This window comes from Pan paniscus, chromosome 8, assembly GCF_029289425.2.
Source record: "Pan paniscus chromosome 8, NHGRI_mPanPan1-v2.0_pri, whole genome shotgun sequence".
Taxonomy (NCBI): domain Eukaryota; kingdom Metazoa; phylum Chordata; class Mammalia; order Primates; family Hominidae; genus Pan; species Pan paniscus.
In genome coordinates, this window is record NC_073257.2 from 124265983 (window position 1) to 124292652 (window position 26670).

General features: G+C 42.1%; 1 protein-coding gene across 2 annotated transcripts in view; it reads left to right on the forward strand.

The window, feature by feature from the left end:
* ACSL5 (acyl-CoA synthetase long chain family member 5) overlaps window positions 1–26670 on the forward strand; it is a 53254-nt gene that overhangs the window by 13495 nt on the left and 13089 nt on the right. The window contains exons 1-13 of one of the 2 annotated variants that reach the window (XM_055092281.2): window positions 2471–3528; window positions 5058–5242; window positions 8721–8829; window positions 14304–14368; window positions 14498–14599; window positions 17678–17777; window positions 18766–18944; window positions 19721–19753; window positions 19842–19893; window positions 20714–20787; window positions 21158–21235; window positions 22375–22509; window positions 26093–26227. In XM_055092281.2, coding sequence (XP_054948256.1) covers window positions 3438–3528; window positions 5058–5242; window positions 8721–8829; window positions 14304–14368; window positions 14498–14599; window positions 17678–17777; window positions 18766–18944; window positions 19721–19753; window positions 19842–19893; window positions 20714–20787; window positions 21158–21235; window positions 22375–22509; window positions 26093–26227 — 1338 coding nt within the window. In that variant the 5' untranslated portion in view covers window positions 2471–3437. Of the gene's footprint in view, window positions 1–2470; window positions 3529–5057; window positions 5243–8720; window positions 8830–14303; window positions 14369–14497; window positions 14600–17677; window positions 17778–18765; window positions 18945–19720; window positions 19754–19841; window positions 19894–20713; window positions 20788–21157; window positions 21236–22374; window positions 22510–26092; window positions 26228–26670 lie in introns of those variants that run through there. The other variant, XM_003825589.4, reaches the window with a different exon arrangement.

The window sequence follows — 26670 nt, forward strand, 5'->3', positions numbered from 1 at the left end:
AAGTGTTAACAGATTCTAATGGTTAGAATGGTAAACAGAGCTTCCTACTCCTGTCATGGTTTGACCCAGGAGTCTCACCTTCTCTCAGGCCCTTAGTTTCTTCCACTTAAACAGTGAGAGAGTTACATGATATGGTTGCAAATCCTCTCAGCGCTAATCTTGTAAGGTTAAAAATGTTTGAGTGCATTGGGCATTAAAAAGGAGACTATACACCAGGCACAGTGGCTCACGCCTGTAATCCCAGCACTTTGGGAGGCTGAGGTAGGAAGATCACTTGAGCCCAGCAGTTCAGAACCAGCCTGGGCAACATAGTGAGACCCCATATCTAAAAAAAAATTGTTAATTGTAAAAAAATAAAAATAAAAAAGAGATTATCAAGATAGTAAAAAGACAACCTACAGAATGGAAGAAAATATTGCAAATCATATCTCTGATAAGTGTTGTGTGTATATATGTATATGACCTAATTTTTAAATGGGCAAAAGACTTGAGTAGACATTTCTTCAAAAAAGAAATACAAATGGCCAAGAAGCACATAAAAAAATGCTCAACATCATTAGTCATTAGACAAATGCAAATCAAACCCACAATGAGATACCACTTCACACCTACTAGAATGGCTATTTAAACAGACAAACAAAGAGAAAGTAGCAGTGTTAGGGAGAATGGAAAGAAATTGGAACCCTCTTACATTGCTGGTTGGATATAAAATGGTGCAGCTACTGTGGAAAACACTTTGGTGGTTCCTCAAAAAGTTAAATATAAAATTCGCATTGACTCAGCAATTTCTCTCCTAGGTCTACACCCTAAAGAACTGGAAAAAGATATTCAAACAAAAACTGTATAGAAATGCTCATAATAGCTTTGTTCACAATATCAAAAGTAGAAACAACCCAAATATTCATCAACTGGTAGATAGATAGATAGATAGATAGATAGATAGATAGATAGATAGATAGATAGAGTGTAGTCTATCCATACAATGGGATAACATTGATCCATAAAAAGAAACAAAGTACAGACATACTACCCCATCAATGAATCTTAAAAATTATACTATGTAAAAGAAGTCAGACACAAAAAGTCATATATATGGTTTCATTTATATGAAATATTTAGAATAGATAAATCCATAGCAACAGAAAGCAGCCTAGTCCTTTCTCTAGAGGCTGGGCATTGAAGGGTTTGTTAATGGGTTCAGGGTTTCGTATTTTATGGTGATGAAAATGTTTTGGAACTAAATAGACGTAATGGTTGCACAACATTGTGAATGTACTAAATACTGCCCGATTGTACATTTTAAAGTGGTTAATTCTACATTATGTAAATTGTATCTCAATTTTTTAAAAAATTGAGGAAGGGCCAGGTGCAGTGGCTCATGCCTGTAATCCCAGCACTTTGGGAGGCCAAGGCGGGTGGATCACCTGAGGTCAGGAGTTTGAGACCAGCCTGGCCAACATGGTGAAACCCTCGTCTCTACTAAAAATGCAAAGTTAGTTGCGCATGGTGGCAGGCACCTGCTACTCAGGAGGCTGAGACAGGAGAATCGCCTGAACCTGGGAGGCAGAGGTTGCAATCAGCCGAGATCATACCACTGCACTCCAGCTGGGCAACAGAGCCAGACTGTGCCTCAAAAAAAAAAAAAAAAAAATTGAGGAAGGAACCATGTGAAATTCTGTGCACCTCCTACTTGAGTTGGATACCTGGTCAGTGGTAGCAAACTAAGCAAGCTATTTCCATTGACAAATACAAATAAATCCTTCCTTCATTGTCTTCCTCAAATAAAATCTCTTGCCAATATAGGCAAGGTATTTTCATTCTCATGAAACTGTGGCTTTGAAATGTGTAAATATCTCCCTTGTTTGTAATGAAGTGGTCAGTCTCTTTCTGTTTGTGGGCAATATGATTGAAGTCTGTCTCAAAGGAGTAGTCAAACATTAACAGACAGTGATCCAAATTAAACTATGAAATGTGTTCTTGTTTATCCCATGCCAGACTCTTAAAAACGGTTGTTAGTTAAAATTGAGGTTTCAAAAAATGCAATCTTCTGGATTATCTAGGGAGGGGGCAGAATTCTGACAATCTGTGACCCATAGTATTGTTACTATGTGGTAACAATCACCTGAGATTGACAGCAGGTGCCCCCTAGAGACGCCATAGATTCTCTGTCCCTTTTCTGCCATATGTATTACCAGTCAGGTTATTCACTCTCCTTCCTGACCCCACCCCCACATCACCACAACTGAACAGAAATTCAATTTTTAGACCCTGATTCAAAGACATTGTTTGCAAAGTCTCCTATTAAAATATAAATGTGCCATCTGGAAGAAGAGGGCAGAAATCCTTAGTGCAACCATTTTTTTCCGTAGTCGAACAGGAGGGTGTTCGTAAGGATCTCTTAATTTGTGGGTGGGATTGAGGCAGAGGGAAAAAGCCCAGATAAAATATCACCAGTTTGGGGTGGTCGTGGTGGCTCACACCTGTAATCCCAGCACTTCAGGAGGCCAAGGTGGGAGGACCACTTGAGCCCAGGAGTTTGAAACCAGCCTGGGCAGCATGGTGAGGCTGTGTCTTTACAAAAAATTAAAGAATTGGCCAGGTACGGTGGCTCACACCTGTAATCCCAGCATTTTGGGAGGCCAAGGCAGGCAGATCATGAGGTCAGGAGATCGAGACCATCCTGGCCAACATAGTGAAACCCCATTTCTACTAAAAATACAAAAAAGTAGGCGGGCATAGTGGCAGGCACCTGTAGTCCCAGCTACTTGGGAGGCTGAGGCAGGAGAATGGCGTGAACCCGGGAGGTGGAGCTTGCAGTGAGTCGAGATTGCACCACTGCACTCCAGCCTGGGTGACAGAGCGAGATTCTGTCTCAAAAAAAAAAAAAAAAAAAAAAAATTAAAGAATTAACTGGGTGTGGTGGCACACACCTGTAGTCCCAGTTACTCAGGAGCCTGAGGTGGGAGGTTCACTTGGGCCCACGAGGTTGAGGCTGCAGTGAGCCAGAATTGTGCCACTGCACTCCAGCCTGGGCAACAGAGTAAGACCCTGTCTCAAATATATATATATATATATCCAGTCTTGTCACAATATCCCAGCCTGAAGGGAGTGGCTGGTGGCAGACTGGATGGGAGAGCACAAAACAGGCACAGGCTTCTCCTCCCCTTTGGTACTGCCACCTGCTTTTTCAATTTCACAGTCTTCTCTGAGGCAGTCTTCCCTTCTCTGCCTGGGCTTTATGGCTAGTTTTTGAATGCTTTTGCCTCCTGGAGTGCCACCTCATCATACAAGTCCAGGTAAGGCTGAATTCCAAAAATCCCAACTCTCAGAATCCTGCCAGGTGGTCACAATAGCACCCTTGTTTTTATGTAACCTAGCACCCATGGGACCTTGCTTTTATTTTTGTTTTGACTTATTTTTCTCCCCCTAAATGCAATATGGAAAGAACCAAGGAGTTGAGGACTATTATCCCAGTTTCTGGAAGTTCAGTTTTCTCCTCTAACATGGAAAGGGACTCTCCAAAATCAGGTAATAACTAATCGAGGGGCAGAAAGATAGTAAGAGTGGCCCAGGGTTTCTTGTGACTGTTCCTGCCCCCACACAAAATTCCTGCACCTTGTGGCCTTTCTCAGACTAGAGTGAAGTGTGTTTCCATTGTTAAAGAAGGTTCCAGGTGGCAGCTAATGGCAGCTGTCCAAAGCTCTAAGGGCAACTGTGATCTTGATCTGATCCAACTTTTAATTGAGCTTGCTTTGTTCTTTTGATTTTCAGTGGGCATGTGTGGCCTCATCTCTGAGCTATTGTTTCATCAGGCATTGCAGTAAACTTTGAAGAATGCAAATTCTGAACTTCATTTGCTGTCACCTGGAAGGTGCTAGACAAATTCAATCCCCTTGAATTCTGTGACTAGAACCTATAAGAAAAAATGAATTGTCGTTTTGTAGGTTTTCATAGAGAAGTAGCAATAGGGAATGATGGGTGAATTTGGACAAGTCACTTTATCCAAAAGCGTCCATTTGCTCTTCTGTGAAATACTACTTTATAGTGTTGTTTGGCCTAAATTAAACAAACCGTGCAAAAAGCCCAGCCCTGTGCCTGGCATACAGTGAGTGCTCATGTGTTTGCTGCTATTATATTCTCCTAATCCAGTTTGAAAGCTGTGAGGCAGCAACTTTCCAGGAAAAGATGGCTTCAGCAAGGGTATGTTCCTAGGACCTACCCTAAAGTTAGTCTCTCCTATTAGAGTAGTTTGAAGCTGAACTTGGCTGAAAACTATAAGAAAGGCTGGATTAGGGGAAGCCTTTGTTACTTTTAGTTTCTTGAGATCTCTTCTTGACCTAACTCTTCAATGCTCACCACGTGTCATCCATTCTCCAGCACTGTTTCTGTGTACCTGACTGTTTGCCTCACAGTAAAATGATTCCTCTGGGCTCCCTAGGCGAAAGGATGTTGGGCATAGCAAGTTGTAATGCTGTTGATCTCAGAAATCCTTCCGATGCTCCAAAAAATAAAGCAATGAGCAAGACATGTCTAGCCAGCAGGAAATATCCTTCATACAAAATGGTTAATTTCTAAAACCTGTGGCATCACCTTGACAGATCTCTTCTGTTTGGTTTATACGGGGGAATCCAACTGGAAGAGTCCTTCCTGACCCTTGGTCTGCCTGGGCAGAGGAGGTACTGTCCTCTGACCATCAGATTATGTTGGGTCTAGCAGGCTGCCTTCTTCCAGGCTTTGTGCACCAACATTAAAAAGGCAGTCATTTCTCAAAATTGTTTGGGAAATGATTAACTTGTTTCCTTTGATCCTCCCTGCTCTGTGTGAGGACAGTCAAGTAGCAGGGGTGGAGAATGTGTTCTATTATTTTCAACAGTGCTAAGTAAACACTGGGGGAAATTCTGCCACTAGAGAGGTACAACTGTGTTTGAGGGTTTGAAGGCGTGTGCGTGTGTGTGTGTGTATGTGTGTGTGTGTGTCCTTCTGTAAACATAGAGCTATTGAGTACAAAAATATGGCCATTTCCTCTAAATTTTCTTTCCCCTGTTTTTTTTTTTAAGGTCTGAATTTCCTGCTGCTGTTCACAAAGATGCTTTTTATCTTTAACTTTTTGTTTTCCCCACTTCCGACCCCGGCGTTGATCTGCATCCTGACATTTGGAGCTGCCATCTTCTTCTGGCTGATCACCAGACCTCAACCCGTCTTACCTCTTCTTGATCTGAACAATCAGTCTGTGGGAATTGAGGTAATTTACCAGTCATCCTTTTAGTTTGTCAACCTTCCTCAAACTCAAACTGTAACTCCAAACCTAGGGATAACTCATGAAGGGGATTGGGTGCAGCATGGGAAAGTAAAGCTTTCATGTTACCAATCAACAGGCAATATACAAATTTAAACTTCTATTACTGGCACATTTTCTTTTGTAATAAGGACAGTTGTATGATGTCAGTAATCTAGATTGGAGTTGGCAAACATAGCCATGAACAAAATCCATCTTTTTTTGTGCATCTGGCAAGTAAAGAAGTTTTTACCTTTTTTAAGGGATGAGTTAAAAACAAAAATGGGAAAGATGAGGCATGTCCCACAAAGCCTAAAGTGTTTGCTGTCTAGCCCTTTGCAGAAGTAGTTTGACAACCCATGATCTAAATAATAGTGTCAGAACTTTGGGGACAGGATAACATTTTCATTGAGATACCCAGTGTCTGAGAACAATTAAGCCATTTCCTCCAGTTAAATTCTAGTTTGAGTTAAATTTATTTTTCTTAACACTATAAAAATTGAATTAGGCTCACTCCCCCGACTTTCAGCAAATTCCCCAGCTTCCTGTATCTATGAGCAAATTGAAAGTTCCAAGAATGTTCTCTTCGTTTATCCTTCCTTCTGCGCCCATGAATATCTTCATCTGTTTTCATCTTCTACCCTCTTCAGAGAAAAAAGCATTCCTGTTCCTTCACAAGGCTAATTTCTTCTGTTGTTTTTATAGTCTTCTCTTTCCAGGATAGAAGGAATCTTACTCCAAGCTACCTCTACTCTCCAGCTCCTCTCCCACCTGTGGGTACATCTGCATGTTCAATGTCTTCATTGACATCTTCCCGTCCTGCTGCATTCCACCACCACCTCTCATGCCTTTCCTTTCCCACCAGAGTTCTTTGAGAGTAGTTTGCTTATCGATTTCCTCTTCTGAACTTCAACCCACTGAGATCTGACCTCTTACCACTACCATCTCCTCCAAAGTGCTCTGAATCACTCATAACCTAACTTCTAAATTCAGTGACTTCTCTTTCAGCTTTCCTCTCAATTGACTTGAGACTTCTTTCTTGAAACTCCTCCTTTTGCCTTTTATAATGTCATTCCATGAGATTTCTTCCTAATTTCAAAACAATCTTTCTTTGTCACTTCGGTTCTTTCCTGTCTTCATAATAGGGTTTTATTCTCAGCATCTCTTGATTCCTCTGCAGCAGGGGTTGGCAAACATATGCTGTAAAGGCCAGGCAGTAAATGGTATAGAATTTGCAGACCACATGGGCTCTTTTGCAATGACTCAATGCTGCTGTTGTAGAATAAGAGTACAGTACCAGACAACATGTAAACAAATGAGCATGACTGTGTTCCGATAAAAGTTTACTTATAAAGGCAGGTGGTAGGCCAGATTCAGCCTGCAGATTATAGTCTACCAAACCCTCATCTAAATTCTCACAGCTAAGAAAATACCTCCTCTTTTATGACTTGAAAATGTGCCTAAGTCTGTGACACTGAAATCTGATTTTCTATTCTGACCTCAGTGATGCTTAAGTAACTTAAGTTCTCCATGTCTCTTCATGCATGTTTTCTCCCTTCACACACACACACACACACACACACACACACACCCCTCCTTTCCTATTCTATTTCAGTTAAATGTATCTCTTCTTACCCAGTTGCCAAAGTTAATAGTCTGAAACATCTTGGATTCTTCCTTCTTCCTTGACTAGGCACTTAAACAGACAGCAAGACCCTGTCTTCCTTCACTAGACAAGGAACTTTATTCTTGCTATTTTCTGTCTTAACATGATGGCCCATGTAAATTTTCCCTGATGTCCTAGACTAAGTCAGATCTCTTGTTACATCCTCGTGTGTTTTCCTGTACTTTTATAGCTCTCACTTTGGATACTAATTTACATTGTTGAATGCTTATTTAATCGTTGCCTGTTCTTCTCTACACGAAACTTCATGAGAGTTGGACCACTGGACCACACCCGCAGCATCTGTTGTAGCTCCAGGGTCCATCCCAGGGCCCTGATCCTGTAGATCCAGCTGACATTTCAGATAGATTCCTAGCTACTCCCTTTTTCTTTTTTTTTTTTTAGAGGAAGTCTCGCTCTTGTCCCCCAGGTTGGAGTGCAAATGGTGTGATCTTGGCTCACTGCAACCTCCGCTTCCCAGGTTCAAGCGATTCTCCTGCCTCAGCCTCTCGAGTAGCTGGGATTACAGGTGCCTGCCACCACACCCAGCTAATTTTTGTATTTTTAATAGAAAGAGGGTTTCACCATGTTGGCCAGGTTGGTCTTGAACTCCTGACCTCAGATGATCCACCTGCCTTGGCCTCTCAAAGTGCTGAAATTACAGGCGTGAGCCACAGCGCCCAGCCAGCTAACCCCCTTTTTCTTGAATACGCCGTCCTCTAGCTGCCCACCCAACTCTGCGCTGCGTTTTCTTACCTCCATGCCTTTGCTCAGGCTGTTCCTCCACTCTGGAATTTTCTTTTTTCTCCTTTACCCTACCCAAATCATATCTTTTGCCAAATGCCTACTTGTCTTCAAAGTCTGTACTGAAATACCATTTCTTCTCTGTAATCTTTCTGCTTAATACAGAACTGGTTGCTTCATTCCCACCACTAATCCATTTCCTCCAAATTCATTATAGCATGTACATCATGGTATTATATTTGCATTTTTTCCTTATGACCTACCCATACTCCAACAACCGTAGTGTGTGAGGTGCTTAAGGGCAGCTATTTTGTCTTAACTCACATCTACAGTATGTACAGAATACCTAGAACACATAGTATGCATTCAGTAGAAGTTTAAACTCGATAAGATAAAAAAGATATAAAACTATACATATCATCTCTCCTCCATATACATACACACATGGATGCCGGGAGGGTTACCAAAAACATAACAGTGGCAATCTCTGGGTGGGATTACAGATCCACTTTTCTTAAGCCTTTATTACACTTTTGTATTTTCTTTTTTTTTTTTTTTCTGAGACGGAGTCTCACTCCATTGCCCAGGCTGGAGTGCAGTGGCGCAATCTTGCCTCACTGCAACCTCTGCCTCCCCGGTTCAAACAATTCTCCTGTCTCAACCTCCCAAGTAGCTGGGACTACAGGCATCTGCCGCCATGCCTGGCTAATTTTTGTATTTTTAGTAGAGACGGGGTTCCATCCTGTTGGTCAGGCTGGTCTCGAACTCCTGACCTCAGGTGATCCACCCGCCTCAGCCTCCCAAAGTGCTGGGATTACAGGCGTGAGCCACCGAGCCCAGCCACTTTCCTATTTTCTAAAATGTCTACGATGTAAACATACTATGATTTGGGGATTTTTAAAAATCAATTGACTAGCAAAGAGAACATTCCTGTGACCTCAAAATCGGCATTTATGGTCTCTTTAATTCAATTCATAAAGGTTTTGGAAAGAGTGAGGGGAGACTTGAACTTGGCCTAAACTTGGTCTTGTGTCTTAGGGAGGAGCACGGAAGGGGGTTTCCCAGAAGAACAATGACCTAACAAGTTGCTGCTTCTCAGATGCCAAGACTATGTATGAGGTTTTCCAAAGAGGACTCGCTGTGTCTGGTAAGCCTGGTGGTCTGTCCTTGCCTGAAGAAGACAAGGTGAGGTCTGTGGCCCATCTCTCTTTCTCTGTCTCACTTCTAAAACCCCAGCTATTTAGATGCAGTGATCCAAGTAGAATTGCAACATGCAAAATAGAGGCAGCATTAGAACATAGTATTAGGATGGGTGTTGGAACCAGTGTCAGACGGACTTAGGTTTGAAACCTGGTTCTTCCATTTCCAGCTTCATAACCTTGTGCAGACCACTTTGCTTCTCTGAATCTGTTTCTCAACACAAGAAGAACGTCCCTGCCAAAACTGTTGTTAAAGGGTCAAGGAGATAATAATATAGGACAGTATCTTTAACTCACTAGTACCTCATATTTGTTTAGAAACATGCCTTTCATTAATGTAATTCCCTGCATTTACAGATAGACAATCTGAGCCAGGACTAGCAGTCCAGGATTCCTGATGTCTTACCTTGTCCTTAACTCTGATACCATCCTACTGACCAAAGTTAGCACTTCTTTGGACTTTTTTAGAGACTACCAAATGGGCTTTGACACGTTCATTTGGAATACATCAAGCCTTAATATTTATATCTTATATCATTGAGCATAATGCCTGGCACACACACGTTTACTTTTAAAAGCTACTGGCTTATAGCTCTTTCTGTGCCTTTGGTCTTTTGGGTGACATTCTGGCCGTGTAACTTTTATCCGTCCCTTGACTTCTGCATGTTAACTAAGACTAAGAGCATATTCATAGCCAACTCCTGTCAAGTGTTAACTATACAATAGCTACTGCACATATATTACTTCATCTTCCCTAAACCATAGAGAGTGGTTACTATCACTGCCATTTTTAAAGATGAGGACCCAGACTCACAGCTTCAAGACCATTACAAAGGTCATAGAACTAGAAAATGTCAGAGCTGATAGGAAAATCTAAGTGTGTCTGTTTGACTCGGTTGTTCTATTTTAGGTTAGCTCTTAAGTGTTTTATAAAAGTAGTTACTCCTCCAGACAATGAAAGATTTATTGTCAAGAAAACATCTATCTGAAGACTCCGATGGGGCCTGTACTTAGTATATCTGGCTCCAAATCAGCATTTACTTATAGACTTCATGCAAATAACAAATAAAAACAAACCAAACATCAGTTTCTTTACTTCTCTGGCAATTTAAGATAGTATATGTCTAATACAGTATAATTTCCTTTGGGGTTTTTTCCTTTTTTTTCAGAGACGGGATCTTGCTCTGTCACCCAGGCTAGAGTGCAGTGGTGTGATAGAATATAGCTCACTACAACTTTAAATTCTTGGACTCAAGCAATCCTCTCACCTCAGCTTCCCAAGTAGCTAGGACTACAGGCATGTGCTGCCACACCTGGCTAATTTTTTTTTCCTTTTTTTCTTTTCTTTTCTTTTTTTTTTTTTTTTTTTTTGAGATGGAGTCTCGCTCTGTTGCCCAGGCTGGAGTGCAGTTGTGCAATCTTGGCTCATGGCAACCTCCGCCTCCCAGGTTCAAGCAATTCTCTGCCTCAGCCTCCCGAGTAGCTGGGATTACAGGCACCTGCCACCATGCTTGGCTGATTTTTGTATTTTTAGTAGAGATGGGGTTTCACCATCTTGGCCAGGCTGGTCCTGAACTCCTGACCTGGTGATCCACCCACCTTGACCTCCCAAAGTGCTGGGATTACAGGTGTGAGCCACCGTGCCCGGCCTACACCTGGTTAATTTTTTTAATTTTTTGTAGAGACAAGGTCTCACTATGTTGTCCAAGCTAGTCTCAGACTGACTTCAAGAGATAACCCCCTCCCCGACTCCAGCCTCCCAAAGTACTGGGATTACAGGAGTGGGCCACTATGCTCAGCTCTAGTGATTTTCTGTTTTTAGAAGTTTTCTTTATTGAGGATGTGTTGTTATTGTGACTAAAACAAGCCATTTAGCAAGTGATATGTGGCACATGAGAGATATAATTTAGGATTTTTTAAAAAATACTAAATCCTACACCAATACCATTGAAATAGCTTCTCATAGAAGCAGGCGTGAGAAATCTGGTGTGGCTACTTACATAGAAAAATGATAGCCAGGCATGGTGGTGGTGCCTGTAATCCCAGCCACTTGGGAGGCTGAGGCAGGAGAATCGCTTGAACCTGGGAAGTGGAGGTTGCAGTGAGCCGAGATCGCGCCACTGCACTTCAGCCTGGGTAACAGAGGGACACTCCATCTCAAAAAAATAAAAAAAGAAAAATGACACTTCTGGTCCTATCTGGGGTTGCATACATTAGCCTTAGCTAGTAGTTTGTTTATCTTGAGACTCACTTGGGGCTACTGTTTAAAATATATATCTTCTGGTTACACCTTAGGTTCACTGAATTAAATTTCCAGATAATGAAACCTAAAAATCCTCAGGAAGCTTTGTATTTTTAGCAACACTTCCAGGGGATTCTGTATACCAGAGTTGGAATTCTACTTAGTTTAGAGGGACAACTTTGCCAAGAATTTGTTAATGGATGGGCTCTTTGTAGATGGCCACAGCTTAGAACAGAACAGGTCTGAGTTGACTAAGTTAATGAAAGGCTAGGCTGTTGCCTGGTCAGGCATTTGCCTAGTAGGCTGAAGCTGATCAAGTCACAGAGTTTAATGAGACCTGAGTTGTTGCCCCTTTGGGCTAATTATTTGACTTATTCCTTAGACACCAGCCTCTGCTAGCATTTTTATCAATCAAGAGGTGATAAGATGCAGTATAATTCCTTCCTGGAACTCTCTCTCTCCTTTCTTTCTTTCTTTCTCTTTCTTTCTCTTTCTTTCTTTCTTTCTTTCTTTCTTTGTCTTTCTTTCTTCCTTCCTTCCTTCCTTTCTTTCTTTTTCTTTCTTTCCTTCTTTCTTTCTTTCCTTTTCTTTCTTTCTTTCCTTCCTCCCACCTTCTCTTTCTTTCTCTCTCTCTCTCCTTCTGTCTTTCTTTCTTCAGGGTCTGGCTCTGTTGCCCAGGCTGGAGTGCAGTGGCACGATCTAAGCTCACTGCAACCTCCACCTCCTGGGCTCAAGCCATTCTTCCACCTCAGTCTCCCAAGTAGCTGGGACTACAGGCTCATGCCACCACCCATGGCTAATTTTTTATATTTTTTATAGAGATGGAGTTTTGCCATGTTGCCCAGGCTGGTCTTGAACTCTTGAGCTCAAGTGATCTGCCAACCTCTGCCTCCCAAACTGCTGGGATTACAGGCATGAGCCACTGTGCCCAGCCCCCAGTATACTTTCTTAGACATTCATCAGCTCTACCACTTGCTGAGTGAGCTTAACCAAGCTGTCTCAGTCCTTCATAATTCTTAGTACAATACAAATGATAATAGCTGGGAAGATGAGTTAATGTGCCTGGCATGGAGTAAGCATTTAATAAATGGTAGCTATCATTAGTGATTAATGTTAGTACAAATGATCTCAATGTTAGACCACCCAAGACACACACCCTGGGGGAGCAAGTGGCTTCCACTCTGACAAAGCCATGCTTCAGGGAAAGTTAGTCTGAGATGTTACTTCTAAGGCTTTCATGCAGCTGTTTCAATTGGAAGCAAAAGTACTAATGTTTTCTGTACACAGCCTCCTCATTCATTTTTATATCTCTTTAATCAGAGTGGGTATCTCTTTCCTGCTTTCCTTCCTTTTTTTTCCATCTCTTAGTCTAGAAGTCCACTTACTTGCCTCCGAATTCCTAGTAACTCTCTTTCTGAATAATTCCTTTTGGCAAGACCTGAATTCCTCTTAGCAGTTTGACTAGATCCTCTCTATACATTTTCCTGCCCTTCTACTTGTCTACTTATAACAACCTCCTTCCGGCTTAGACGTGAGGGCTTCTAAGCCACTTAGTGTGTTCTTCAGCCTAATACCACTACTTCCTTGACTGAGCTTTAAAAGCTGAGATGCCATTTATTCTTGTAAATGGATGTTCCCAAACTTATTTTAAGTAAGGCTGAGTAGTTTAGATATTCAGAAGTTTAATTCTTTTATTGTCAAATGCAAGATGTAAATTGGAAAAATACTGAAGACAAATGCATGAGTGTGTGCACACCTCTGTGTGTGTTTCCGTGTTTTTTTTACAAGCCTTGGTATCTTAGAAGATACTCTCATACAAATGGGCAAAGTACATGAACAAACAAGTCATGAAAGTAAATAAAACCTAACAAGGAAAAAGGTCCCACTTTACTAGCTGTTAAAGAAACTTAGACTATAGTAATAACCTTTCAAACCTATCAAACCTGAAAATATTTTCGTTTTGTTTTGTTTTGAGACTGAGTTTTGCTCTTGTTGCCCAGGCTGGAGTGCAATGGCACGATCTCAACTCATTGCAACTTCCACCTCCCGGGTGAGGCAATTCTCCTGCCTCAGCCTCCCCAGTAGCTGGAATTACAGGCATGTGCTGCTGCTGCACCCAGCTAATTTTGTATTTTTAGTAGAGACGGGGTTTCTCCATGTTGGGCAGGCTGGTCTTGAACTCCCAACCTCAGGTGATCTGCCCGCCTTGGCCTCCCAAAGTGCTGGGATTACAGGCATGAGCCACTGCGCCCAGCCTTGAAGATAGTTTTTAAAGACACTATTAGCGGTCTAGGAGAGTGTGTTAAAACTTGATATGATAGGAGAAAAGTGAATTGTCACATCTGCTCAAGTAAGCAGTGTGGTCTAGGTATCAAAAGCCTGACTGTTCTGAGCCCCTATTCCCTTCCCTTATTATATTTTAGGGGCTCTATTCTAAGGAAATGGTCTAAATTTAAAAGGATCAATTTGAAAATATTTAGCGTAATTTAAAGTGTCAAGCTTGAAAACAATCTAAATACCCACGATGAAATAAAGTCAACTACAATAGAACCCTTCATCGACTGGCCATTGAAACCACTACAGAGAAGAGATAATGACATGAAAATACTTAGGTCAGATTGGGAGAGGAAGCAAGGTATCAAAGTATTATATTCATTCTATACATGGGGAATGAACGTAACTGTCAAACTATGCAAAAGGGCCATGGAATAATATATCAGTGTTAATAATGGTATTTGGGTGATGAGATTGATGATTCATATTTTAACTTTTTTATATCTTTATGAGCATAGTTTTTATTGTAGGGAAGTTCAATCCAAGATTGTTCAATACAAGCTGTTTGTGTTTACTTGTAGGCTTTCACTTGGTCATGTTTTGTGGGCTAACCCCATATGGATGGCTTTCTCTGAATGTCTACATTATCATGGAGGTTACATATTCAACACTGAACCACTCCTGTTTTGTGTAGCATTTCCTAAATGTTTCAAGTATAGTTTATAGGACTCTTCATTTTTGAGGACTCAGTGCTTTCTGACTTTGAATTTCCTGGACATATAAGAGAAGCTCAAATCCTTGTTGGACTTATCCTTTGTGTCTTGCCCCTTCTTAATCTCCTTTTAGCTTCCTTGGTCCAGAGAATTTGCAACTGGAGTTGATTTTCTTTTAATATTATGTTTTTAGACAATGGGCCCTGCTTGGGATATAGAAAACCAAACCAGCCCTACAGATGGCTATCTTACAAACAGGTAAGTTGAGTCCATGTTTTTAGACAGATTCTTTCTAACATAGTATTCTGAACTACGGGATACGATATTGGTCAGTTTTTGGTCTTGACCTCTTCTCTCTCTCTCTCACCCCATCTCTCTTTTTTGTAGGTGTCTGATAGAGCAGAGTACCTGGGTTCCTGTCTCTTGCATAAAGGTTATAAATCATCACCAGACCAGTTTGTCGGCATCTTTGCTCAGAATAGGCCAGAGGTAACTATGTTGAAGTTAATTAAAGGAAATGAGTCAGGGTTAAGTTTAAAAACTTCAAATGCTATTCCCCGTCCAGCATTCCAACACTTGTTAATGCCTTACCAAAGCTATTGTTAAAATTTTCTAATGCTTATTCTGCTTGAAAGAGTTACCACTCAGAACCTATTTAATTTCTGGTTAAGTGTCTGGCACTCTCACCTAGGTGTTTGGACTTCTCTTTTTTCTCAGCCTATCATGTGTTTTTTGAAGTCAGTCTGATTGTTACACGAGGAAAATAAGGAAGCTAGGAGGGACCGCCAAATAAGATCTTGAAGATATTGTGGAAAGTATGTATTAGTATTAGAACTGAAACTTGCAATTTGTAATTGAACTAGTAAATTCAGCCATTCATTGCTACTGAGTCTGGCCATAGCTATCTTTCCACAGTGAGTTGGAAGCAGATTTTAGACAGTAAGATGACAGAATCAAGCTTATCTCCAAGTTTTGGTTAAGTCATTAGGCACATTATCCCCAGAGGAAGTCTTTTTATGCTTCAAACGCTCCCTAGAAATGCAGCATATGATACATATAACATACAAAATCTGTGTTAACTGTCTGTGTTATCAGCAAGGCTTCCAGTCGACAGAAGCCATTAGTAGTTAAGTTTTGGGGGAGTTAAGTTCTATGTGGATCTTGTTGAAAGTTCACAAACTGTAAGTTCCAGTTCTAATGCTAATACAAATATAAAAATATTCACCTACATTTTTAGGTGAATCTGCATACTCCATTCTTGTCACAGTCAGCCTCAATAGAAAAAGGTTCCCTTGACTCTAGTTTAGGAACTTAACACCTAATCTGATACAGTTAATCCTTGAACAACATGGGGGTTAGGACCACTGCCTATTCAGTAAAAAGATCCACAGATAACTCCCCCAAAACTTAACTACTAATAGCCTTCCTTTATGATAATATAGGTAGTTGATTAACACATATTTTGTATGTTATATGTATTGCATACTGCTTTCTTACAATATAGTAAGCTAGAGAAACAAAAATGTCATTAAGAAAATGATAAGGAAGAGAAAATGTATATACTATTCATTAGGTGGAAATGGATCATTATAAAGGTCTTTTGGGTTGGGCCGGAGGAGGGGTGACAGGGAGACAGGATTCAGTCCATAACATCTACATTGATATTTAAGGCCCATCCCTAGCAGATTCCTACCTACCTTTCCAGTTTTATTTCCTGTAGTCTTCAAGCTTGCTAATGTGTATCCACACAATGATGTCATGCTGTCTGTATTAGTTCGTTATCACACTGTTACGAAGAAATACCTGAGACTGGGTAATTTATAAAGGAAAGAGGTTTAATTGACTCACAGTTCTGCAGTGCTGGGGAGGCCTCAAGAAACTTAACAATCGTGGCGGAAGGGAAAGCAAACATGTCCTTCTTCACGTGGTGGCAGGAAAGAAAAGGATGAGAGCAAAGGGGGTGGAAAGCCCCTTATGAAATCAGATCACATGAGAACTCACTCACTGTCACGAGAACAATGTATTAGTCTGTTTTTATGCTGCTGATAAAGACATACCTAAGACCTGGAAGAAGAGGAGGTTTAATTGGACTTACAGTTCCACATGGCTGGTGAGGCCTCAGAATCATGGCAGGAGGCAAAAGGCACTTCTTACTTCGTGGCAGCAAGAGAAAATGAGGAAGAAGCAAAAAGTGGAAACCCCTGATAAACCCATCAGATCTCACGAGACTTATTTACTATCATGAGAATAGTACAGGAAAGACCAGCACCCATGATTGAATTACCTCCCCCTGGGTCCCTCCCACAACACATGGGAATTCTGGGAGATACAATTCAAGTTGAGATTTTATTTTATTTATTTATTTATTTATTTTTTGTGAGACGGAGTTTCACTCTGTTGCCAGGCTGGAGTACAGTGGTGCCATCTCAGCTCACTGCAACTTCCACCTCCCGGGTTCAAGCAATTCTTCTGCCTCAGCCTCCCGAGTAGCTGGGATTACAGGCACATGCCACCACGCCCAGCTAATTTTTGTATTTTTAGTAGAGACAGGATTTCACCATGTTGGCCAGGATGGTCTCAATCTCTTGACCTTGTGATCTTCCCATCTCGGCCTCCCAAAGTGCTGGGATTACAGGCATGAGCCACTGCACCCGGCCTCAAGTTGAGATTTGAATGGGTACGCAGCTAAACCACGTCAAACAGTATGAGGGTAACCACCCCCATGATTCAATTACCTCCCACTGGGTTCCTCCCACGACACATGGGGATTATGGGAACTACCATTCAAGATGAGATCTGGATGGGGACACAGCCAAACCATATCACTATTCTTTGTTCATTCACTTCCTTCTTTTAATCTACCTCTACCTCCATAACCAAATCCTACTAGTCCTCTAAAGCCCTGCCCAGTTTTCATCAGTTTCCCACAAGCAGTCCCAAATAGCTTTGCCTCACCCTTGGGAGTGATCTCTGACACCCTAAGGCTCCTAATGCCTTCCATACCTCTTACGGATGGAACTTATCACACTCTGCCTTTGTATTCTGGTCTACCTTTGTATTGCAGTTGTCTCTGTGCCTTTCTTATCTCCCTTATTTAATTGTACTTTATAGCAGTATTTGCAACTGTCCCTATGGCCCCACAGTGATTTTTTTTTTTTTTTTTTTTACATAAAAGTCAACAAATAAGTAATCCCAGCACTTTGGGAGGCCCAGGTAGGCAGATAGGTTGAGCCTAGGAGTTTTATGCGAGAATGGGAAACATGGTGAAATCCTGTCTCTACAAAAAATACAAAAATTAGCTTGACATAGTGATGTGTGCCTGTAGTTCCAGCTACTCAGGAGGCTGAGGTGGGAGGATTGCTTGATCCTGGAAGGTTGAGGCTGCAGTGAGCTATGATCACACCACTGCACTCCAGCCTGGGCAGCAGAGTGAGGCACTGTCTCAAAAAAAAAAAAAAAAGCAAAACAAAACAAGACAAAAAACCAGATAGCATTTGTTGGCTGAATGACTGAACTGGTACTCTTCAGTGTGCCCTCCAGTCCTTACTTGAACTTCTCTCTGTACAGTGGATCATCTCCGAATTGGCTTGTTACACGTACTCTATGGTAGCTGTACCTCTGTATGACACCTTGGGACCAGAAGCCATCGTACATATTGTCAACAAGGGTAAAATTTTGCTGTTACATTACAACTTGATTCTTTCTCAATGCTGAATATTTCTTCAATTTCTGCTTGTTTGTTTATTTGTTTGTTTGTTTAAGCAAACTTGAAATGCTGTGGTCGGAAAATGTTCAAGTCTTTCTAGTTTTGTAGTACTTAGGATATAATTTTCAGGAAAGCTACAAAAAGCCCATGAAGCAGAGATACACACAGAAAGAAGTTTCAATGACATGCTTCAGGGTGACATGGTATGATGATATAGAGACAAGACTACTCACTCTGAACACACTAGATAAAAGCCCAGAGAGTGAGCTTAATTGACTTAATCACAGTAAAGCTACAGATTTAATTTCCTACCTTTGTAAATCCAAGTCAATACAGTTAACCAGCATGTACCAATGTCCATGGTGAGTCTGCAGAAAATAATTGTCGTTGTTAGAGAAACAAGTCCAAATTTGATGGGCAAGTAACAGCCCTTTCACATATCCAACATGTTACCTTCTGTCATGGGACTAGTAGATTAAGTGAGTAAGTCCATTTGCACAGTAAACATCATTTGAAACTTTAAACATGCATCAAAGCAAATGCTAAAATTTAGAATTATAAAATACTTGTCAGCTAAAAATCCTATTTGCCCCCTCCTTTTTCTTCTATTCCCTACTATCCTCCTCAAAATAAAACACAGTGTTAGAACCACACCTCAGTAACCTGTTTAGGTTATCTGAATGACTTCTTAAGCAGAAGGAATTCTGTGGTTCCTCTAGAAACTGTAAAATCTGCTGGCACAGTTCAAGAACATGTGCTTCTGTTTCAGTTAAGTTCATTTATCATCAATGGAATGTTTCAGGTTGTACATTATAAATCTGATTTGCAGGTGTAATCTCCTTTGGACACCTGTTAGCTTTGAAAACTTTTAAAACCTCTTCCTTCTTGCAAGGCAATCAGGTACTTAGCAGAGAGAGGGAATGACCTCTGGTTCTATTTTGGCTTTCAGCTGATATCGCCATGGTGATCTGTGACACACCCCAAAAGGCATTGGTGCTGATAGGGAATGTAGAGAAAGGCTTCACCCCGAGCCTGAAGGTGATCATCCTTATGGACCCCTTTGATGATGACCTGAAGCAAAGAGGGGAGAAGAGTGGAATTGAGATCTTATCCCTATATGATGCTGAGGTATGGATCTGAAATTTAGCTTGCAGCTCCAATGCTGGTTCAACACCTTGGGCAACTTGCAAGATACCTTCCCAAGAGGACAGGGTTCTTGTTCTCCAGGGGTGGCACGTGAGGAGTAAATTAGACTCATGCTGTGAAGCTCTGAGAATAATTTCCACAAGACAACTTTGAAACTCATGCCAGGAGAGGACAAAGTTCTGTGGCCAGCTGTATGGACTTCTAAGTGGATAATATATAAATAGGGGTTTAGTAATAGTTAAAGATGTGGTTCCTGGAGCCAGGCTGCTTGGGTTCGCATGCCAGCTCCACATCTGTTAGGCAACCTTGGGCAATCTCATCTCCCTTCTCTCGGTCCGTAAAATGGTGATAAAAATAATCACTACCTCACAGAGGTCTTGTAAAGAGTTAGCTTAATTCATATATGTAGATTTCTCAGGACAGTGATGGATATGTAATAAGCTCTGAAAATGTTAGCTATTCATTTCTTTCGAAAAAGATTTAGTTAGGGCCCTAGATGACTGAAACTTAAGAGTACAATGGGAAGTTTGAACATGCAATCTACCCTCTATAGGTAGATGATTTTCTAGAGAAATCTTATGCTCTTCCCTGGGGCTTCCATTGTTCCTGAATGTTGGCTTCTGGTCCTGATCCAGGTTGGAATTTTGCTTATATTCCCATAGAGATGTTCTCACGGGAAAGGGAGGGAGAGGGCCACATTTATCACACTCTGTCCATCTCAACTAATGTCTTTCTTTCTTGGTTTTCCATTCATATAGAACCTAGGCAAAGAGCACTTCAGAAAACCTGTGGTAAGTTTTCTTCTGCCTGAATTTGAGCCTTGCCATAGTCAACTCTCAAAGTTCATGGTGGAATAAGCCCTTGTGCTTCCTCCTCCAGCCTCCTAGCCCAGAAGACCTGAGCGTCATCTGCTTCACCAGTGGGACCACAGGTCAGTGCCCATGAAACTGAACCTTAGACCCCTGGTCAGCCAAGAACATGGCTTCAATTCTTGGCCACTGGTAGGCTGGTAAATACTCCCTTTAAAGAGCCCTATACTTAGGGGCTCACAGCCTAAGGCTTCTAAGTGTGAATTCCCAAATGGAAAAACATAAACATAAGTAAATACACTTTATTTAATATACTGGGAGGTGTTTACATTCAATAGATTTCAGGGGTCTTAAAGATGATGTCAGAAAGTCCTTTCCCCTGCCCCCACCAACCCACCACTCTCTTGATTTGACACTGCTGGGATGGTTTCATTCAATCAAGATAACTCAGTGATAGTTCCCCATAAAGGGCTTCAACCCCACCCTACATCCACCCATCTGTTAGAATGCTTAATAGTTTTTAATGTGGTCCATCATGGTCTACAGTTATATTCTTTCTAGTGTGCCCAGTTTATAAGGTTTATAACCATATTACTAGATAATATTGGTAGATCTGGAATTCCAAACATATAAACAGCATGAGACATGGGGTAGAGGGACAAGGAGGGTTAACTTGAATTTTTCTTTGCAGCTGTGCTTCTATCTGAAATCATGGCTGTGCTCTGCGTAGTAGTAGAAGGCCAACGATGCATTCAGCAGTAGAATCTCCGGGGGCATTAATTATTCCTAAACAGAGGCATATACCATCCACAAAAAGACACAGTGACAGGAAATGCTCTTGGCCTTCTGGAATAAAACCAATTGAATCTAGTTTCTTTCAAGGCCAAAGGCTACCTATTAGCTACATAAAGTATCTTTCTCTCCACCTCTTATTTCCTACAGGTGACCCCAAAGGAGCCATGATAACCCATCAAAATATTGTTTCAAATGCTGCTGCCTTTCTCAAATGTGTGGAGGTCAGTGGTCAGTTGAAAAAGAGGCTCTCATTAAAATGTGAATCTGTCATAAGATTTTTATTTTTGAGGTTAGAGCAGGCAGACACACATACACACACACACACACACACACACACATTAAAGGCCGGAGTGTGGACAAACACCAGCGTGTTCTTTGTTTAGAGGACTGTACATTTTCAAGCCTTGGTCTTTTAGGATCACTGCAAATTTCTACACTATATGCAGTTCAAGGCATCTCAGATCTACACAGTGTACCGCCTATACAGCTGTCTGTGGTAGTCCTGGGAGGAGGTAGTTTTAAACTCTCCATTGGAATTGAAAGTTGGCATTAATCTCATGTTGCCTCCTCTTACTTCCCTGGCCTACATAGCATGCTTATGAGCCCACTCCTGATGATGTGGCCATATCCTACCTCCCTCTGGCTCATATGTTTGAGAGGATTGTACAGGTGAGTGTTCTGTGTTCCTAGCGGTATGTGGCAAGGGGGTCCTGACTTGCTATCACATGTTTATTCCAAAGGCAGCTACACAGTATTTACTGTCCTTTCTCCGGTGTGAGAGGCGCAGGCAAGGAGTTGGCTCATGGGAGACCTAATCATGGCATGGCCCCTCATTTCCTGCAGAGTCTTCCTCTGCTAAGTCTGCATGTGTCCAGGGAGGATAGTACTTGCTCCTGCCTTCATGGGGGTGTGTGAGTCTAGTGACATCACAGCTAGGAGCTTACTATCTATCTGCCCTTAATTCTGAGCTGACACAAGACATTGTCTTCTTTTTAAATTTTATTTTGGTTAGAATTTTTGAAAAGATCTAGGATTAGAGAAAAGGAAGTTCCCTACAGAGGATCAGGGAAGGAGCATTTGATCTACATAAGGTGTGAGATGTCCCCCGCGCCGGTTTTTGCACCACACCTGAGTGTGTAAGGTGGTGCTGTCAGCATGGTGCGCACCGGAGGAGGTCTGCTCTTCTGTGAGTGGACTCCAGGCTTTTCAGGCTATTTTGAGGCTGATTTGAGAACCAAGGGCCGTGTCAGCCTTTCAAAAACGCAGGTAGTGTGGTTGGAAAGTTCTCTCTCTGCTCCTCGCTACCCCCAAATGCCTCTTCAACAAGCTCATGGTTGATGCCTAAAATGCCAAAATGCAAGATTCAGTTCTTTGGGCTGAAGTAATGATATCTGATTCATAAAAAAATTGATTCTAAGAAACCTTAAAAAATATTTTAACATAATTTATGAAATTGTGATGGTCTTACGATTGAAGGCAGGTTCTGCTTTAATTGGCAGTGCTTTCTTAGTGCCACATAATGAATTGCGTCTTACAAAGGATGATTATCTTAGACTGTCACACAGACCTGTGGTGGAGTCTGGGGGACCACACAGTCTCAATATCTGTCTTATCTGTCATGCCACCACAACAGAAATAAATGTCCATCCTTTCTTGGGGGAAGGTTCTCAGAGTCCTGAATTGGGAGGGAGGTGCTGTGCAAGAAAAGTGTCAGTGTGCCTCAGCCCACTTCCCAAATTCCTTCCAAGACAGGTCCCCACTGAAGGGGTTGTTTGCCTCTAAGCTCTATAATTTGGTTTTGTTTTCAGGCTGTTGCGTACAGCTGTGGAGCCAGAGTTGGATTCTTCCAAGGGGATATTCGGTTGCTGGCTGACGACATGAAGACTTTGAAGCCCACATTGTTTCCCGCGGTGCCTCGACTCCTTAACAGGATCTACGATAAGGTACTAACTTTCAGCTGAAGGGACTGTCTGTGACTTGGGCCTGCACGAAGGAACTCTGTACTACTATGAGATTTACTCCACCTCTACCTCCACCCTCTACAAGTATCTACGTAAAGCCGTGTGTAAATACAATCCCCGCCAGGTGTGGTGGCTCACTTCTGTGATCTCAGCACTTTGGGAGGCCAAGGCAGGCAGATTGCCTGAGGTCAGGAGTTCGAGACCAACCTGGCCAACATGGTGAAACCCTGTATCTACTAAAAACACAAAAATTAGCTGGACGTGGTGGGGAGCACCTGGGATCTCAGCTACTTGGGAGACTGAGGCAGGAGAATTGCTTGAACCCGGGAGGCGGAGGTTGCAGTGAGCCAAGATCACACCACTGCACTCCAGCCTGGGCAACAGAGCAAGACTCCATCTCAAAAAATAAATAAAAATAAAATTTAAAAATGAAAAATAAATAAGTGCAATCCCCTTTTCCTTGGATAAGATGACTTGGACCTGATCTGAAGAAAGCTTGACTAAGAGACTTGGGGGGCCCCTCAGGGTTCAGCAGACATCTTGGGAAGTTGTTCCCTTTCTGAAGTGCCAGGCCCCATGATATACATTTCAGATGCATCCTCTCATTGAATCCTCACAAAATCATAATAAATCATACTTACACCTATTATTTCTAACTTATGATGAGGAAAATGAGCCTCAGAGGTTAAATAACCTGCCCAGAGTCACATCTAATAAGGGGTAGGGCAGAATTAAGCTTTCAGTAGTCATGTTTCAGTAGACATGTCGGCTAGTCATGTTGATGACTAGCACTGCTCTATTTTTCATTAGAAATTACAGAATGGTGATTTCTGTAATTCTGTCTTCCTCTTGCATTCATTAGCTGAGATTCTTCCATAAAACCTGGTGAATATTTGATTCTTTTTATTTATCAATCTTCAGAAGAATGGATTTGTGCCTCAGCAATCTTCAAAAGTAGCCAATGAGATTTTCTCTTTGTATTTTTAGGAATTCATAATTTTCAGATTTTTTTTTAAATTTCAGTGATTCTTTTTCTTTTTTTTCTTTTTTTGAGACAGAGTCCCACTCTGTCACCCACGCTGGAGTGCAATGGCACGATCTCAGCTCACTGCAACCTCCGCCTCCTGGGTTCAAGTGATTCTCTTGCCTCAGCCTCCTGAGAGCTGGGATTATAGGCGTGCACTACCAAACCCAGCTGATTTTTTTATATTTCTTAGTAGAGATGGGGTTTCACCATATTGGCCAGGCTGGTCTCGAACTCCTGACCTCAAGTGATCACCCTACCTCAGCCTCCCAAATTGTTAGTCTTTCTTCTTGATCTTCTAACTGCCCCATCGTGGCAGTTGGGAACCCTCATCAAGTTGCTCATGTGTCCTTTTGACAATACCCCTGTAGCCTCTGATAGCTTCCTTGGTTTCTGGCACAAGATGTCTCAACCTCATCTTGTATATTTCTCACCCAATTCTTAGAGTGTCTGATTGCTTCAGGGAGCCGTTGAAGCTATTTGAACCCAGGCAATATAGTATGTGATGATTCCTCGGGCTGAGATCCATGAGGAAGTAATGCATGGCCATTCTTCACATGCTTTGGAACCCTCCCCCACCTCCCCAACCACCTCCAAGATTTTAACTCTTCCTTTCACTCTTAGGACTCTCAGCAGATGCTAAATGGGCTCTGGTGACAGGGCAGGCAGTGTTCTAGCAGAACTGATAACAATTCCAGCAGTTTCTTACCATGCTACGCAATTAGTAGATTTGGTGGTTGTTATGGTTTTTGTTCATATGTTGTTGTTGTTGTACATTTTTTATTTTTCAGAGATAGTTATTGTATAGTATAATACCTAATACACAGTTCACTTCTGGAATGTATTTTTTTTGTTGTTTTGTTTTTGTTTTTGAGACGGAGTCTCGCTCTGTCGCCCAGGCTGGAGTGCAGTGGTGCGATCTTGGCTCACTGCAAGCTCCACCTCCCGGGTTCGTGCCATTCTCCTGCCTCAGCCTCCTGAGTAGCTGGGACTACAGGTGCCCACCACCACGCCCGGCTAATTTTTTGTATTTTTAGTAGAGACGGGTTTTCACCGTGTTAGCCAGGATGGTCTCGATCTCCCTGGAATGTATTTTTAAAATGAAGGACTTTATTAGCACACGTCTCTAATACTAGCTCTTTGTCAGTGACTTGTTGAGGGAGGGTGAGTCTTGTGAATGTTGAAGAAAGATAAATCTCTTTTAGTTGAGGGAGATTTCAAGAATGGCATGATGCAGGAAGCATTTGAGCATGGATCTTGGAGACAGATTATGACATACTGGTACAATGATAATGTTATAGGCATAAGAAGATGCTTATGTCCTAGAGCACAATTTACATTAGAAGATGAAAATTATCACCCCTGCTTGGCTGGAGGCCCAAAAATGGGGTTATAAACATGGAAGATGGATGGAGATGGATTCTTCAAATTTTGAACAAGAAAAAAGACTTCAATTGCCTTGAATCTGACTTCCAGTAGGGTGGAATCTTGAAAGCCAGATAAGAGTTCAGGACTAAATTTTGGAAATAACGGGTCACTTTGAGCTGTACTTGGGGAAGCTCTCCTTTGGCAGGAGTGTGGTTGATGGAATGTAGGGTCACGGTGAGCTCAGAGTCAGGGAGACCAGGGAAATCATGCGAGCTGGAAAAATGGTGTCAGAATTAAGCCCAAAGGGAAGAAATCATTTTAGTAGGAAGGTAGGAAACTCTGTTGGGGTTTGTATGGTGTGGCTAAAGACACCTTGTTTATAGGGAAGGGTGGGAATTCTCCAAGTTCAGTTATATAAGCATTACAGAGGGAGAGGGAGGAAGACATGATACTTGTTTTAAAAAATCAGATTCCTGGGCCGGGTGTGGTGGCTCACGCCTGTAATCCCAGCACTTTGGGAGGCCAAGGCGGGCAGATCACGAGGTCAGGAGATTGAGACCATCCTGGCTAACATGGTGAAACCCTGTCTCTACTAAAAATACAAAAAGCTAGCTGGGCTTGGTGGTGGGTGCCGTAGTCCCAGCTACTCAGGAGGCTGAGGCAGGAGAATGGCGTGAACCTGGGAGGTGGAGCTTGCAGTGAGCCGAGATGGCGCCACTGCACTCCAGCCTGGGCGACAGAGCGAGACTCTGTCTCAAAAAAAAAAAAAAAAAAAAGTCAGATTCGTACGCTGCCCTTTGACCTACTAAATCAAAAGCCCTAGAAGTGGTGCCCATTGAGCTGTGTTTTTTGTTTGTTTGTTTGTTTGTTTTAAATCTAGTACCCCCCAGGTGACTTTGTAGGCAGTCCCTCTTTATCTCAGTTGTCAAGTTGTTTCCCAAGGACTAAAAATTGGGGCAGGAAGTGGGAGGACTGGAGCTCTGCATTAAGTTCACTTCTTTCTGAGCATGGCCATAATTCTCTGGGCTCAACATTATTCAGCAATCCAATTCATGACTGTGAGACTGTGAGACCACTTCCTTATAAAGCTAGAACACACTGTTTCTTGCTCACTAATGGCTTTGATGAGTATCTCCAATAGGTTTCCAACTAAAAGGAGCTATCACTCTGCAGGTACAAAATGAAGCCAAAACACCCTTGAAGAAGTTCTTGTTGAAGCTGGCTGTTTCCAGTAAATTCAAAGAGCTTCAAAAGGGTATCATCAGGCGTGATAGTTTCTGGGACAAGCTCATCTTTGCAAAGATCCAGGTAGGTTGGGCAGGTCCCGGACTGAAGCAGGCAAATACCTGGGCTGCCTTCTGACTCCTTAGACCTTGCTTTTCCTCTGCTGCTTGAGCGTCACTTTAACTAGAGATCCTTTCAGACTTTGTGTCCACTGCCTTTTGAGATCTTTCTTGTACCACTTTACTACTAAAGGGAGTAGGTTTAAAAAAAAAAAAAAAAAAAAAAGCAGGCTGAGTGTGGTGGCTCACACCTGTAATCCCAGCACTTTGGGAGGCCTAGATGGGTAGATCACCTGAGGTCAGGCGTTCAAGACCAGCCTGACCAACATGGTGAAACCCAGTCTCTACTAAAAATACAAAAATTAGCCGGGCGTGGTGGTGGGTGCCTGTAATCCCAGCTACATGGGAGGCTGAGGCAGGATAATCGCTTGAACCCAGGAGGTGGAGGTTGCAGTGAACTGAGATAGC